Genomic DNA, 16,876 nt, shown 5'->3' with positions numbered 1-16,876 from the left:
CTCCACAAGTATGACTGCTGAGGGAGAACTTTTTCATGGTACTTTTCCTAGAATCAGGAACAAGTGTCTGGGCCTTGCAGGTAGCCTTATCGCGGTGTGCCTCAGCCACCTGAAGAGTCTGCGTCTTTCTCGGTAGGGCCAAGTTGGTTGAATTTTACAAATAACGATGACTTTTGATAGGTCACATTTCCTATGCGGACAGGATTGGGAGCTCACAGCCGCCGCATCACAGGATGATAGAGATGTGCCCGCTTTAAGGAAACCTGCCCATGTAAGGGGGAGCATCTCAATTACAGAATAGTGTCTCACTTAGCCAGAAATTTGTGGCAGGTTTCCTAGTGCATTTAAAATAGGATTTGTGTATAAAAATACCATTTGCACACAGGAGCCCATCTTTTTTGAAAAGGGAAATATACTTGTATTGGGCATTTGGGATAAAGTAGAATAAAAATAAAATCTTACAAATACAAGAACTAGAAACCAAATTCCACTTTTAATTCTAAAAGGTTTATATATAACTCTACTATCTTACCCTCTCCTCCTACCCCAGACTTTCACAGCAGAAATAAACAGGCAAGAGCTGGCATTTTAGGATGCGGCAGGAACGAGGAAAGGACAGGCAAGCATGTGTGCGGGTGGGTGGGCAGGAGGAGCACCATAGGCGAGTCTGGGGACCCTGCCCCACCGCGGTGTTCTGTTTGATCTGTTTGTGGACATTTGTGAGGCCTGGCCTAAAACATTGCTGCTGGATCCTTTCCACCGTGTGGTCAGTGGGTGGCGGGTTAGCTATTGACCAGCCCACCCCCCCCCCCCCCACCACAGACCTGTAACCACAGAGACGTACTGAGGTATGACAGATGGGGTTTAAGGAAGGCCTGGAGGAGAGGGTGACTCTGGAATGCTGATGTGGTGCACTTCTTTCCTTCCAGAAATGTTCCCACTGCCAGGAGGCAGGTGCCACCTTGGGCTGCTACAACAAAGGCTGCTCCTTCCGATACCATTACCCGTGTGCCATTGACGCAGGTAAGACGGGACTACGTACCCTTATCCAGAGCATCTGAAGGGCGGGATGTACATTTTGGTTCCTTCCCTGCCTTCTTTCCTCTCTTTATAGTTCTTTTTGTCACTTCTGACCCTGTTCTGTTTGTCAACTCTAAAGGAATGCAGAGAGGATAATAAAAAGGCGTGAAATGGGGTCATAATAACAGTTTTATTCATATAATTCACATGATTCACTATTTAAGTGTACAATTCAGTGGTTTTTAGTAGATCCACAAAATTGTGCAGCCATCACCACAATCAGTTTTCGAACATTTTCATCACCTCGTAAATTCCTACCCATTAGCGGTCACTCGCCCTCCACCCACTCCAGCCCCTGGCAACCACTGATCTACTTCTTGTCTTGATGGATGTGCCTGTTCTGGGGCATTTTGTAGAAGTGGAATCATACCGTACATACTCTTTATGACTGGCTTCTGTCCCTTAGCATAATGTTTTTCAGGTTTATCCATGTTGTGACGTGTGTCACTACTTCATTTTTATTGCCAAACCATATTTTAAGGACACCATATTTTAGGCCATATTTTATTTATCATTTAACAGTCGATGCACGTTTAGGTGGTTGTTCACTTTTTTTTTTTAAATGTTTATTTTTAAGGAAGGAAGAGATGGAGCGTGAGCGGGGGAGGGACAGAGAGGGAGACACAGAATCCGAAACAGGCTCCAGGCTCCGAGCTGTCAGCATAGAGCCTGATGCGGAGCTCGAATCCGTACCGTGAGATCATGACCTGAGCTCAAATCGGACGTTTAACCAACTGAGCCACCCAGGCGTCCCTGCCTTTTCTTATATCTAAGAAACTGTTGCCTAATCCAGAATCACAAAGATTCATGCCTATGTTTTCTTCTAAGAATTTAGCTCTTACACAGGTCTTTGGTCCACTTTGAGTTAATTTTTATATATGGTGTGAAGTAGGAGTCCACTTCATTCTTTCCATGTGGATTTCAGTTGTCTTAGCTCCATTTGTAGAAAAGACCGTTCTTTTCCTTGTGGAATGATCTTGGCACAACTTTGTCAAAAACCAGTTGACCATAGACGGATGGGCTTATTTCTGGACTTTCTCCAGTCCCACGCAGTCTTGATTACTGTAACTTTGTAGTAGATTTTGAAATTGGGAAGTGGGAGTCTTCTAGTTTTATTCCTTTTTTCAAGATTGTTTTGGCTATTCTGGGTCCTTTACTATTTCCTGTGAATTTTAATTAAGATCAACTGGTCTGTTTCTGTACAGAGAAGCCATTGGAGCTCTAGGGATTGCACTGAATCTGCAGGTAAAGTTGGGGGGTTTTCCCATCTTAACCAGTAGTATGTCTTCCAACTCATGACCAGACGAGATAGTTTTCACAGTTTAAGTTTTACACTTGTTAAATTTATTCTTAAGTATTTTACTATTTTTGGTGTGATTGTGAGTGGAATTGTTTCCCTGCTTTAATTTTCACATTGTTCATTGTGAGCATATAGAAACACACTTGATTTTGTTATTGATCTTGTATCCTGCAACTTTGCTCAGCTCGTTGATTAGTTCTAATAGTTTTTTAATGGATTTCTACATACAAGATATGTCATCTGCAAATGGGTAGTTTTACTTCTTCCTTTCCAATCAGATGCCTTTTATTTCTTTTTCTTGCCTAATTGCCCTGGCTAGAACATCTAGCATAATGTTGGGTAGCAATGGCAAGAGCTGACATCCGTGCCTTGTTTCTGACCCATTAAATGTGATGATAGCTATGGGGTTTTCATAGATGTTCTTGATGCAGCTGAGGAAGTTACCTTCTGTTCTTAGTTTGTTTAGTGGTTTTATCATGAAAGGATACTGCAGTTTTTCCTTTTTCCATGTCTGTTGATGTGATCAGAGTAGTATTTTGCAGTGTCGTAACTGTTGAAAGAAGGGGAAACTTTCGTCCAGGAAGTTCCATCCAGTGAGTGATGCAGAAGCCTTAAACTTTTTTTTTTTTAATTTTTTTTAACGTTTATTTATTTTTGAGACAGAGAGAGACAGAACATGAACAGGGGAGGGGCACAGAGAGAGGGAGACACAGAATCTGAAATGGGCTCCAGGCTCTGAGCTGTCAGCACAGAGCCTGATGCGGGGCTCGAACTCATGGATCATGAGATCATGACCTGAGCCGAAGTCGGACGCTTAACCGACTGAGCCGCGCAGGCGCCCCAGAAGCCTTAAACTTTTTTTTATTGTGTATTTATTTACTTTTGAGAGAGAGAAAGAGAGTGCAAGTAGGGGAGGGGGAGAGAGAATCCCAAGCAGGTTCTGCGCTGTCAGCACAGAGCCCAGTGCGGAGAGTGATCTCACGAACTGTGAGATCATGACCTGAGCCTAAATCAGGAGTCGAATGCTTAAACCGACTGAGCCACCCAAGTGCCCCAATGACGCCTTAAATTTTGACTCAGAGCTTTAGCCTGGGAAAGTCCTCTTCTTTTAGACTCCTGTCCTTTCAGTGGACGTTTTCACCTGTAACTTGTTGAGCATGTGACTAAGGGCTTCACCTCAGCGGCCCTCATAATATAGTAAAAACCATGGATTGTGAGTAACTTGTTCTGTGCAAACATTTCTAATAAATTTTAACTTGATAAGTGAGCAGTGTCTCACAATACAAGTAGTACGTGACGCCGAATGTCACATCACGACTGAGCCAATGGTTCTTGAAATTCACTTTGATATACAAGTGCTTTGGATTATAAGCATGTTTCCAGAAGGAATTATGCTCGCAAACCAAGGTTTTACTGTACTTTCATTCAGGAAGGAGGGGGAGAAAAAGAGGAAGGTCCACGAGAGGGCAGCGAGTGGCAGGATGCTTCTTATGCCTGAGTGCTTGAGGAAGGAGTGCCTCCTTCCATGGAGGCAGCCCCGCTCTCCCCAGAAGGTGAGGTTTGATTTAGAATTGGCAGGGAAGAGGGGAGGGCATGGCCAAGCAGGTACAGCAGCGTGAGGCACACAGAGTAGAATCCGACAGACGCAGGGAGAAGTGTGTTATCTGGATGCTGCTTCCTTCCATTGTGGTTGTTGGAGCTGCAGGCCCTCTGCCTCACAAGTCCTTCTCTTATTCCTCCTCTCCCTCTCTGATTTTCCTTCCAAGTTTCCATAGGAGGCATAGCTGAACACCAGAAAGATCCAGAAAGATAATGCTTATTATGCCAAAGTTCTCATGAAAGTATGCATTTGCACGTTGAAGGGCAGCTGGTGGCTGGGACGCTGCTTGGCCAGAGCGAGTAAGAAGACAGCCTTAAGATGTCAATTCAGGGATCTTGGGTTTTAGTCGGTCCTTTCCATTCTCTTTCTTCCTTTCCCCTCCATGTTTCTTTGTTGAGTCGGAGCTGTCATTCACCCTGGGTTGTGGTCCAGCATATTCCAGAGTATAGCCATTCATTCCTCTCCCTCAAGAGCCAGCCACTGCCTTTTCTCATTGTCACGATTATTGCCCCTGGCTACATTCTCTTTCTAGTTTAAGCTTCGTGGTTTTTAAATGAAGATGTTTAAACATATTAAGTTTGTGGCAGTTTATAATTTTGTGCGGGGAATACTGTAAGATTTGGCTGTCCCAGTCAGTGGCCAGGTGAGAGGTGATCTCCTGCACTGAGGCTTTGCCCAGAAACATCCAGTGAGCCACAGGCAGATAACATCGTACACAACCCCCACCCCCGCATGAGTGCACTCCCTGTCTGCACCCTGGGGCGCCAGCCAGGTTAGGGACCAGGCTCACAGCCTGCCTCCTGGCAGTTTCTCTAGGGATTAAGCAGAATGCTCGGTGGGACTCTGCCATAATGGGAACGTTCTAGATCTGCACTCTCCAGCATAGTAGCCACAAGCCTTGTGTTACCACTAAGTGCTTAACATGTGGCTAGTTGGGAACGAGGGACTGAATTTTTATTTTACTTCATTGTATTTAAACTTAAACTTTACATGTCCCCGTGTGGCTAGCGGCTGAAACTTAAACTTTACATGTCCCCGTGTGGCTAGCGGCTGGAAAGCCTGGGCTTAGTTCACTGCCTCCTCCAAGCTCCGGCGGCGCGACTGGGTTGTCTGGGAAGTGGCGCTGGGCTCCTCTTCCTCTGCAAAGGAGGCTTGCTCGATCCGCCACTCTGCAGGGAAGCAGGGGCTGCTTCACCAGCTGAAGATTAGTAAGAAAATGGTATTTGTCACTCTCTGTTTGAGCCTGTCTTGTGTGGCCTTCCCAGGTGAGTTGAGAACATGACTATTTGGCAGAAATTGGTGGCCGAGTATCCGGTGAGAGGGAGGCTGCCTGGGTCAGGGGGGCGCCCAGGTGGGGCCAAGGCCCTGACGCTGTTGCCCCAGCTGCTGCTGGCTTTACCGCTGCTCCACGTGAAGATCTGGGACCAAGGAAGCAGCATCACAGGATGACCATGTCTTGGGATTTATCAGTCTTTTTTGATGACCTGAGTCACAGTGACCCAGAAGGCCACACTGCTCTGTGGGGATAGATGCTTGTGTTTATCCCACAGGGTCTCCTGAGGAATTCTATTCTGTATGTGATGGATCTGTGTGTCCAGGAAATGTGCGTTCATTGATTGACTTCCTTCCTAATTATATGTCCCTGGGTGGAGAGTCCCTCATTGCTACTTGTTGTAAGGAACAGTTGAACACTTTCATCTTTGCCTGGCTGTGAACCACCCAGACCTTCACAGAGCTGTCCGTGTCTAAGAGAGAACTTTTATTGCTGGGGACATCTCCATGGAAACAGAATCCTGTTCTCCTGAGGGTCTGTAGCTGCCACACCTTCCCTCCACCTGTTGTTGGTCCTGCGTTGGTGACATCATGGTTGGCTGTCCTGTGCTACTTGTTCCGTCACAGGCGCAGCCTGGGGCTCCGGGGAGGTGCAGTGAGGAGAACGTGAGCACTAGTTTCAAAAAAAATGACATATTAATGCAATGAGCCACAACAATTAAGACCAAAAGAAAAAAAGGACTGCGGTAGCACATTAATAACTACTGTGCATAAAGAATCCAGCCTGGAGGGGATTTTCCTCTTCCCCTCAGGAGGAGGCCCAGCTGGAAACTTGCTTTCTGCAGCCACCCTTGCAGCAGCGTTTAGAAGCCGCTCTTCCACTGCACTTTGATCTTGATCTTGCCGCAGAGTGGGTTCAGGGCCCTTGGCGATTATGAGCGGACTGGTGTCTGGCCCTTCCCTTCCTCTGCACCCTAGAAGCAGTGCCAAGGCCTTGCTTGCCCTGCCCTGATAGTCCCCTCCTTGGGCCCAGCAAGGCGGGTGAGACGGGCAGGTCCCCGTGTCCCGGCCTGGATTTTACCAATCTAAGTACTAACTAGCTCTGAGATGGGTTGCAGGTGAGCTGGTGACAGCTTCCGGAGCCTGGCACGTGTGAAGGACACGAGCCCTCCCCTCTCCTTTCCTCCCTCCTCGAGTTTACCATCCACACCCAGGGTGGCTATGGCTGCATGTGAGTATCTGAAGCTCCAAGGAGCTTGTTATGAGGATCTCAGTGAAGACGAGCATAGAGAGAAATGAAAGCGGAATCCTCTTCTGGGGCATCGGTGTTTGTATCTGGAAGCCGTCTTGTGGACGAGACAACCTTGTGAGTCTTTTCCAGCGTGTGTGATGATCCAGCAAGCCATTTACTTTGACTTCAGTGTGTGGAAGTGCTGACCAGGCCCTCTGGCCAGTGCGGGATATCACCAGGGGCTTAAGGAAAACAAATCGAGAGGCTGGCTGGCTGTGTAGGGCGGGCGCCTGCTGAGAGACCTCAGGAAAGGCCTCACTGCGCCCCTTCCCCCCAGCAAGGGCTGGTTCGAGGCAGCCAAGAAGAGGCTCCCCGTGCCCTTGCGGGTGTCTAAGCTCTCTGGCCCTGGTTCTTGTGCCTGCCGGGAGCGTGATGGCGGTTCCTGGTGGCCTGTGGGTATTCCAAGCACAGATGAGAGCGTTTGTCTGCAGTCTGTCTGCGCGGGAGATGTTGCCACAGGTGGACGTGGTCCCTGGCAGATTTTGTTAGGAGCCTTGCATTTGCAGAAGTACCTGACATTAACTCTAGTTGCTTGTAGTGTGTACTTAGATTACTTTCTTTCTTTTCTGCTTTTTAACTTAGAGGGAACATGTTTCCTAGCTTCAGACATATTTTACTAATGGTCTCTCACAGCTGGTGACGCCTCGTGGCTGGGAGGCGGACGGAGCCGCCTCTGCCTCTCGGGTGGCACCGTTTCCAGCCAGCGTGGTCCCCCTCCTCGTTTCTCTAAACCCCTTTGGCGTCAAGGTGGCCGAGCCCCACGTGGGCTCTGCCGTTTGTTTCCCTGTGGCCCAACCTAGAGACCGCCAGCACGCGGCGCTGCTAAAGCCCAGGTAAGGAGCAAGTGCTTCCCTTGAGCTCCAGTTGTCTGTGTCCTGCTGTTCATAAGCTCTCTGGCAGATTGGAGCAGCGGGAGCCTTGGTCACGCCATGTACTTGTGGGTTTTAAATTAACACATTTCATTTACTGCCATGCTATTTGCTTGCAGGGGGAGGGCTCGGAGGTTAGCGGACTTGGACTTGCGGAGCTCCTGTGCCCTGAGGCTTGCCCCGGGAGCAGGGAGGCTGCCTGCCCACCCCTGGGTGTTCAGAGGCTCTAGGGGGAGGCAGTGATGGGACAGGCCCGGCCCAGTTATGAAAGGGTCTTTTTCTGTTTGTTTAAGATACAGAGGACCTCAGAAGTTTTCATTTGTGTGTTCCCTTGCTCATTACTATTTCATCTGAAATCTGTGGGTACACAGGCTGCGAATTTGGACCTCAGTTTAAACCCGAGTTAAATCATACATTTAACAAGGCTAAGTACCGTGGCTGCCTCCCGCCATGGTGCCCGGGAGCTCTCTGAGAATGTGCGATCAATATTTATTAACATTCTGCCATCACATCTTGCACCGGTGACCTGGCTGTCGGTCTCCGGGAGCTGTGGTGTGCAGAGCGAATTCATTAATTAGATCTCTTCGCCCCGCTCCACACGCTACCCCTGTGCCACGGAGCTCGACTCACCTGGAGGCGGATGCGTGTCCTTGCTGTCAGCGAGGATGCTGTCACCACGTTAAAAGTTGGAATGAATCATTTTCCTCCAAGGATTAGTAACCCCCTCGTGGGATTTCGTTTTCCCCTGAAGCATTTAGTGTGGATTATGTGGTTCGTGTCGGGAACTTCTCCTGTGTCTCCGTGGGTTGTACAGCAAAGGTGATAGATGGCAGGGCTTGCAACAGAGGAGAAAGGTGCCTCCGGATTTGGGGCGTTTTCACAGGGAAGCTTCAGCTTGGGCCTGTGGGAGGGGCTTAGCCTAGAATCAGGGATCTTAAAAATAAGATTTATTGGAGGTTGTTTCTCATTATTAAAATAATATGATGTAATCGTGGAAACATGTAAAAAAAATAAAATAAAATCACCTATGTAGTCTTGCTGCCCAGAGAGAAGCACTGTTAGATTTTGGTAAATTTCCTTTCTTTTTTAAAATGCATATATAACACACTTTGTTAAAATTAGGATTGTACTTCTATATTTATGTATCCTGGCATTTCAAGCCATTTTGTGTCATGAGTGTTTCCCTGTACCACTGGCTGTTTTGAAACACTAATGCTTTAAGTGACTGATGTTCCATCATGTTGCTGTCCCGTAGTTTATTTGGGGGTGTTTCTGATGTTTTAGAAACGCCAGTGCGAGGGCCTCCTATCTCCATGTCTGACCCTGTCAGTCCTGGCTAGCATGGCCCCACTCCCCTTGGGCTGTGCTGTCTGCCAGCTGTCTGACTGCCCCTTTCTGTCTTGCAGATTGTTTGCTACATGAGGAGAACTTCTCGGTGAGGTGCCCCAAGCACAAGGTGAGTCAGAGCTAGTGCCCCCCGGCAGGCGGTGGGGGGGGGGGGGGGGGCGGTCTGCACAAGCTACAGACAAAATTTGGAGAACCTTGTGATGGGCTACGGTCCTGGCCCTGGGAGGGCAGAGAGGCCCTGTGCTCTCTGGGGGAGGTCTCTCCCTGCAGGAGGGAGACCTGTGCCCTGGGGCGACGCCCCCCCCCCCCCATGTGGTGTGGGAAGCTGGGAGAGAGGTCTGGAAGCAGAAGGTGTGTATCTGATTGTTAAGAGAAATGCGAAGATGAAACTCAGTAAAACCACTGATTTCCATTTTAGTTTAATGGAACCCCAGTTCACAGGTTGGCGCGAGGTAAGATTGATTGTAGGCCTTGGTGCGTAATCAGAGGCATTTTCCCAGACTGAAAGAAATAAGACTTGACTCCAGGGCTTTGCTGGGAAACTCAGTCTCTTCTAGGTCTTACCTCACTCAGCGGAAGCGACCGGTGGTGTGGTTGGTGGGCCGCCGCCACCTGATTTCCCACATCATTCAAGAGGCGTCTCTCCTCTCTCGGTGGCCCCTTTAGGAAATGATGGAAGATCTGGGGTGACTGGGCCATTGCTGAGCCAGCACGTGTGGGGGAGGAGGGAGGGAGGGTGCAGAGTGGGGTGCGGGGAAGCCCTGGAGAGGATGGGGGCTGCCGCCAAGGTCTGTCGCCTCCTGGAGCTCCTGCAGCGGCCGTGCTGTCCTCTGGCTGAGGTCACACTGACACCTGGTGGTCACTGGACGCTCACAGGCTTCAGTCTCCGACTGGGGCCAGAGCGAACTAAGAAGCCATCCTGACAGTCTGCCTTCAAAACACTTCTGAAAGATGCTTACTCCGGCTTTTCTTTAAAAAGTTACTTCCAGAGATGGATCCTAGGATCTTATAGTATTCTCTTCGAGTTAATTTGCATTTTTTTTTATTTTTTAAACTTCTCTAATGGTCACATTTTGTCTTAGAAAACCCTGTCTGAATATCTCCTGTTTGTCATTCAATACTGACTCTTTGCTTTTTCTTTCCTTTTCCATGTGCCATTCCTCTCCTCGCCTCTGCCCTCCCTGACCCCCACGCTGTTCTTCTGTCCCTCCTGTCTCGTGTCCTTGGCTTTGCCGGCGTCAGCCTCCCCTCCCATTCCCCCTCCCCCCCTTGCAGAACAAGACAGCGAAAGGCAGCCTCAGCACAGAGCAGTCGGAGCGGGGGTGAGGGGGGCAGAGTGCTCGTGGGAATGGAAAGTACAGCAAGCACAGGTGAGTCGGGCCGGCACCCCTGCCAGAGTCCCGGTGGGTGTCATGGCCTCTGCCCTCCTGCTCGCCCCAGGCCCGGCTGCACCCAGGTCTTTAATCACGTGGACGGCCGACACCAGGTGGATAGAACGTCTCCCCGTCCGTCGCTTAGCTTCCCTGGAGCCCGAGGAGGGGTGATTGAGGCTGTCCCATTGCCCGTCGGAGCTCACAGTGACCGAGCTGAACTCAGGCCGTGCGCGCGTGCGTGTGTGGTGCTCCCGGAGGCTTCTGGGACAGACCCTGCCAGCAGCCCACCCCCTGTGTCCGACTCAGAAATGCTTCTAGCCAGGGGCTGTCCTTTTTTATTTATTCCCTCTCTGTAAAGCTTATGGTGGCTTTTCCTTTGAAAAACAAAAAAATTCCCAGTTTTGTTCTTTGAAATCTCTTTCCCCAAGTACTGTGAAGGACTCCTTTGCGCAAAAGTACAAAGGGAAGGAAAATCCCCTCAAAGATTTAGGAGACTTTAGCGTCCGATTTAATTTTACTCCTAAAAACCTCAAGAGATTGAGTTACGCTTTTTGCGAGTGTGTCCGGGCTCGTGGTCAGGGCGGCGTGCATCTGGGAAAACGGGATTAGAGGACCAGCGTCCCCAGAGGCAGCGGGCGTCCCCTCCTCCCCAACTGGCTTCCTTGCCCCCCCCCCCCCCACATGGAGTCACTGAGGACTGAGGAAAAGAGAGCATAAAGAGAAGAAAAAGAAAAGCCAAACTGTGACTTGAGGCGGTTGCTCCTATACGATGGGGTGGGGGGAGCCAGTTGTCTCAGAAATGTTCACCAAGGGATTATTTCTCTTCAAATGAAGGCTTCTGTGTTTACTCCCGACATCCGAGAGCCACACACAGGTGCGCTTAGTCTGTGGCACGTTTCCTCCCCGTTACAACCGGCAGATTCCACCTTTCTCTGGAATACCCAACAGTAATTTGAGGAAAAAATAGAATTTGTCTCAGACAGTGGCGGTTTTTGTCCTTTGAGAAGTCCTCGTTCTTCAGGTGGGTCCTGGTACAGAATTCCAGAGAAGCCCCCTCTGCTCCGCCGTGGAGGCTGCAGGGCTGTGGAGGCCTGTGGTGCTTTCTCGAGGGGGCTGTCGAGTGAGGCCTTTGCAGTTAGGCCTGTCTTCCCCTCCCAGGAATGGAAGGGACAGAGCAGAACAGGTGGTTGGGTCTCAGGAACCAAATGAGCACACTGCTGCTAGCAGCAGCCCCAGATTTCTGGAATGCAGCGAGGCCACTGTTCCTGTCCTCCTTCCCCACCGAGCAGCCCCTGGGGCAAGACAGCAGGCTGGTTGCTTTTCCAGCTTGTTTCTGTTAGCCTTTGTCCTGTGCCTGGGCTCTGCCTTCTTCCTGTCAACTCCACTGCCTGGCTGCTGGGCAGAGCCACATGCTACAAGGGCCACGAGGAACGTTCTGGAAGTGCCCTTGGATGACCAGGTTAGGGAAAGAACCAGTTGGTGCTGAGTGCCTTCTGTTTTTGTCCCAGAATCCCAGCTCGTGTTTGGAGAGGGAAAAAAACAAAAAAAGGAAGTCTGAGCCCTGGGCCTGGTGGGCAGAACTCCAGTTGGGAATTTTAATTTCGTTCATCAACTGCTTCCTCTCCAGCCAGCCTTGGGCCCTGCCAGCCAGTAGCCCTCGGCCCCCGCGTGGAGCAGGAAGCTTCAGCATTCAGACCTCAGTGTCGGTGTGTGCTTCCCACGTGCACAAAAGACACTGCAGCTCTGAGTGGTGACGGCCTGGCCCATCGGTGTGGGGTCCAGCTTTGTCCACCTGAAATGATTTTCTTCATACGCTGTCCCCACAAGGCGGGACCCTTGTCCCGCTTTCTCAGTTCAGCCATCTCGTTGAGAGCAGTGGCCCTCCACAGATTGTACGGGAACCCCAGTAATCGGAGACAGAGAACATTTCATCTTGGGGCCCTTTCTAGGGACAGAGAGCCACAATCAATGGGTGACCCTGACAAGGCAGGGAAGGGACAGGAGTACATGAGTCCTGCTTCTTGGTGCCCCCCTTTCTCACACAGAAAGTGCTATGTAACCAGGGGCAGGCCGCTAAATGCCTCTGCTTCTGTTTCTTCTGTAAAGAGAGGAATGACGATGGCCCACCTTGTGAGGATTCGGTCAAGAAATGTCTTTAACGTGTCTGTGCAGTGTAGCGTGGGGTGCTGGCCTGCCGTGCCTGGCTGGGTGGGACCCTGTGCCTCCCTGTCTAACACAAAGCCCGGGGGCTGGGAGGTGGGAGTTCTAGTCCTTCCGGGACAAGGTACCTGCACTTGTCCCTCAGCAGGCCAACATGGCCAGGGAGGAAAGCTCCTTTGGCAGACAGTCACCCAGTGGGCCGCCTCTTCCCCACTTGTGAGTGTCAGGAAGCAGGGCGACAGGCCGGTGGGTGCCCGCCCTCTCCCTGTGCTAACTCCTAACCGTGCCTCCAAAGGCCTATAGGAGTGTCCAATGAGCTCCTCAGAGGCCAGACTTCCTCCCTAGGGGCCTTGGCACTTGCCATCCCCCTGGGCCTGGGTACTCTCCCCCCCCCCCGCCCCCCGCCCCAATCTTCAGTGACAGGCTCCCTCTCATCTCGGGTCTCTGCTTCCGTGTCACTTGCTCACGAGGCCTTCCCTCCTGAGCCCCTGTCTAACCAGCTCCTTCCCGGGCTGCAGCCTTCTTAGGCCAATTTGGAATCAGAACCGTGTTTGGATCTGCCCACTTGTGCCCTAGCCCAGCACGCACACAGGGCAATGCAGGCAGTCGGTTAGAGGGGGGCACGCACCCCAGAGAAGAAAGCGGCACACAGTCCCACCCAGACAGGTGGAAACTGGCCAGGTAGGGTGGGCTGGGGTGATGGATTCTTGCTGCGGTTAGAGAAGGTTGGGGAAGGCAGGCTGTGCCTGTGCGGCCAGAGGCCTGTCCAGGCCACAGAGGTGACGCTGAAGGGGAAGGAACGTGGGAGCGGAGGAGAGCGGGAGTCCTGGAAGGCTGTAGCCCAGGGTGAGATCCTGTTCACTGGCAGCCGGACACCAAGGTGCCTTTTACAGAGAGTATTGAAAACCCGCGCCACCGAGTGGCTGCAGCTGGCACGGCGTTTGCCCCTGGCTCCCCGCCCGGGACCGTGCTGTCTCAGCCACGTCCCATGTGGTTGGACAAGACCACGCGGTGACTGAGGCTCGAAGGCAGGGTCCCGGGGGCCCAGACGGAAGGGCTTTGCTGGGTGGGAGCCCCAGTCCCACCTCTCAGCAGCCCCCGTGGCTTTGGGTCCCTCGGCTTCAGCCTTGTCATCTGTGAGACGGGGGTCAGGCCTTGGTGTCCTCATGAGGACCCCTGTAAAACTGCTGGCATAGTACCTGGCACACGAATTTTCTTCCTGTGCTCCCTGTCGCAGGAACAGCTTTTTAGAAATAGCTCTGAGAAGTTAGGGTCCCCTGACATTCAAGGTGTCACATATTCAGGGCAGTCTGACATCAGACCCTGAGGAGAGGTCCCTGTTAGCAAGGCTGGCAGACAGAGCCAGGCAGGAGGTGCTGTAAAGGCCACGGCTGCCTAGACCACCAGGCGCTCCAGAGCCCGAGGTCAGCACCCTGCCGAGTCCCCCCACCCCGGCCAGGCTGACCCCAGGTGCTGGGCCTGCTTCATTCTGAGGTTGGGGGCCGGGGTGGGGCCTGCTCTTCTGAGCAGCCAGCAGGCTGGGGCTGCAGGCCCAGCGCTGTGCCAAGGGACCCCGCCCTGTCCCTCCCTCCACACGCAGGGCCTTACGCGGTGTGCCCGGACGGGTGTCCTGCGTCCCCAGCAAGGTTCCCCACTCTGGCTGTCGCTTGAGTCATCCCATTAGCTCCACCCTTGTCATCACCTTTACGCGGGACCTTTGGTTCTCTCCCCTCCCCTGGAGGCCTTCACCTCAGGAAAACCAGAGGGCGGAGTGGAGAGTCTCCCCGCGCTGGGGGCCAATCAGAGCATGGGCCGGAAGGGCCCGGCCGACCTCTGGGGCCCAGAACTAGGGAAGCCACGCTGTTGCCGTGGACGTCCTGGAGTGGCGGCTGGAGCCCTGGAGTTTGCCTCACCTGAGTGGGATGACGTTGTCCTGCTGCCTCCGCAGAAGGGCTTCCCGTGTAACCGTGTTTTACGCCAAGCAGTTAGGCCTCTCTTTTTGGCAAGGGCAGGTATACGTTCGGGTGCTTCTAAATAGAAGGTTCTTAGCTCCTGCACACAGATAGCCTTCTTGACTGTCCTGCCTCTTAGTTGTATGAGGACAGAAAAGGGACAGCACCACCTGGGTTTTCCTGGGGGTTATTTGTTGGAGGGGGGCACCAGAGGGGGTCGGAGGGAGAGGGGGGCACTCTGACTAGCAGGGAGCAGGTCGGGGGGAGGCCTCCGCCACTCTCGGCTTCCGCTGATTGTTCGGCACTGATCCTCGGAAGCCGCGTGTGTGAGACCCCTGCCCGCACAGTGACCCGTGAGGTAGTCTGAGGAGGCCCCCGGCACTGCCCCACTGGCCCCCGGGTGTTGTCTGGGTCATCTTTCTGAGCCTGGAGCCTGGGCTGGAAGAGGAACCGTGGCAGGGGGCGCCTGGGGAGCCTCAGAGCTGGCTCTGCCCTCCCTGTCAGAGCCGGCCGGCCGGAGAGTGTTCTTTTGTCATGTGAAGTGTCGCTCTTGTCAACCGCGAGCAGCTGCGGCTGTGAGCGGTTCTTCCGCTGATCGCCTGGGTGCTCAGCCACCTCTGTGAGGACCGCTCTGGGCCGCCACAGTGCCGAGCCCCACTCCGGGCCCCTGGTGGTGGCATCCTGAGCGGGGGTCACCCCAAGAGCTGCCCGACTCCGGGGCGGCCCCCACCAGGACAGTTGGGGAGCCCTTTCCTGGCCTCAGTTCCTTCCGTTCGCTGGGGGAGGCGGCCGCACCTCGGGGCACAGAGTCTAGTCACAGAGCAGCCGGCGGGGTCACTGCCGTCTTTAACCGTGTTCCTGGCCACCACCGGTCTTGGGGGCTCTCCTGCCTCGATGGCACCTTTGTGGGGGGGTCTGCAGCCGCTGGACCCACGGAGTGGGGGCACGGAGGTTCCCGGCACCCAGTGTCGGTTCTGTCTTCCAGGTGAGACTGTGGAGATGAGAAGGTGGTGGACACTCGCGATGGAACCAGAACCGTCCTGCTGTGCGGCCCCGCCCCGCCCGCCCTGCCCCGCCAGCACCTCCTCCCTAAGTCCTTACATCACACCCAAACCGTGACACCACAGGAAAGAAAGACCCAAGAAGTTGGAATGGCTGTTTCCATGGACACGATCTCCATAGTGACAATGTGGGGGGAGGGGGGTGGGGTGGGATGATGGGAAAGGGGGGGTTAAAAGGGTGGGATAAAAATATATATATATAAATCTATTTTTAGTCTGGAAAGACTTTGTTTAAATGAAAGGTGCGCTATCCCTTTTGATTCTATTTTAAAATTCTCTAGTTAAAGAACTCCAAATTTGTTCCGATAACAGTGAAATTTAAGTGTGAAATTGAACAAGCTGGTCTCATAAAGGACGGGGTGTGGCTTTGATCTTTAGCCTGCCTCACGCCGGTTCAGAGAGCTGCAGACCCAGGGTTGAAAGAGCAGACAGACCACACCGGAACCATCCTTTGTCGTTAATTTGTCTCAAAGTGGGAAGGTTTGGGGGTTGGGGGGGTGGGGGATGTGGGGACGGTCCGTGTTTTCAAGAGTGGGGGAATGATGTTTAAACACAAATAAATTTTTTCATTTCCAGAAACACTATTTATTTATTATTTTTAAAATTTTTATCTTTTTGGGGGGTGAGATGGGCAGATGTCCCAAGGTCACAGCTATGTCCTGGGTCACTGTGGCCGGTGAGAACCATGAGCGCCCCACTAAGTGCGCCCGGCAGGCAGGGTCAGGGGGTGGCCTGCCTCTGGACGCATTCCTGGCAGCTGTACCCTGTCCCCCCCCCCCCCCCACTCCCCAGGCCGAAGGACGGGACAGGAAATCTAAGTTGTAGGACTCGGCACACGGGGGAGGGGCTGTTGAGTGCCATCAGTGTGGTTAGGCTGACCAGGAACACCCAGTTAGCCCTTTTTTCTTTTGCTTTCATTTTTATAAAGGAAAAGGGGGCCTGTCAGGTGAGCAGCTCCACGCTACATGATTCTTTATGTTGTATTGTTTTGTTTTGTAAATTGTATAATTTTTAAATATCTGAGTTTTAAAAAAAGAAGAAAAAAGTACAAAAAAAATCTTGTTAAGGCCTTAAGAAGGGGTTAGTGCATCTTTCAGGGGTCACTCTGCCGTGGGGATAAAATGGCTGTTTCACAAACAGTTTTATTTAAAAAACAAAAAAAAAAAATCAAAAAATAATAAACTTCATTTTAACCTTGTTTCCTTTTTTTGTTTAATGTAAAGCAAACGCGTCTCTTCCTCCTCCCATTCCAGCCCCCAAAGGTGGCTTTGCTCCACTGCAGAGAAGGCCGCCATCTGACTGTCCAGCTGAGCCCCAGCCTCCCGCGCCCCCCGCGGCCCTCGCAGCGGGGCCTGGAAGGACACAAAACCCAAGCTCCTCTGCGGCCCCGCCCGGGCGGGTGGAACTCAGCCAGTGTGCGGGGACGGGCGGATTTACTTAAGTTGGTATGAGGACAGATTTCCAATCAACATTAATTTTAAAGGTTATAAAAAAATAATGCAATGTTAATGGACTTTTTTAGAGAACAGAAATACTGGAAGGAATGTTGTGAAGTAGAAATAAGCAATTAT

General features: G+C 52.0%; 1 protein-coding gene across 4 annotated transcripts in view; it reads left to right on the top strand.

Moving 5' to 3' along the window:
- The window catches only part of TCF20 (transcription factor 20), a 172,301-nt gene extending 155,798 nt beyond the window's left edge, over positions 1-16,503 (top strand). For 3 of the 4 annotated variants that reach the window (XM_019447073.2, XM_053895589.1, XM_053895590.1), the window contains 4 exons: positions 930-1,023; positions 8,819-8,868; positions 10,002-10,129; positions 15,230-16,503. In XM_019447073.2, coding sequence (XP_019302618.2) covers positions 930-1,023; positions 8,819-8,868; positions 10,002-10,085 — 228 coding nt within the window. In that variant the 3' untranslated portion in view covers positions 10,086-10,129; positions 15,230-16,503. The remainder of the gene's footprint in view (positions 1-929; positions 1,024-8,818; positions 8,869-10,001; positions 10,130-15,229) is intronic. The other variant, XM_019447076.2, reaches the window with a different exon arrangement.
- Positions 16,504-16,876: the final 373 nt, after the last annotated feature.

Source organism: Panthera pardus, unplaced genomic scaffold (assembly GCF_024362965.1).
Source record: "Panthera pardus isolate Hobbes unplaced genomic scaffold, ASM2436296v1 HiC_scaffold_6, whole genome shotgun sequence".
Taxonomy (NCBI): Eukaryota; Metazoa; Chordata; class Mammalia; order Carnivora; family Felidae; genus Panthera; species Panthera pardus.
This window is presented reverse-complemented; position numbering and strand designations above follow the sequence as displayed.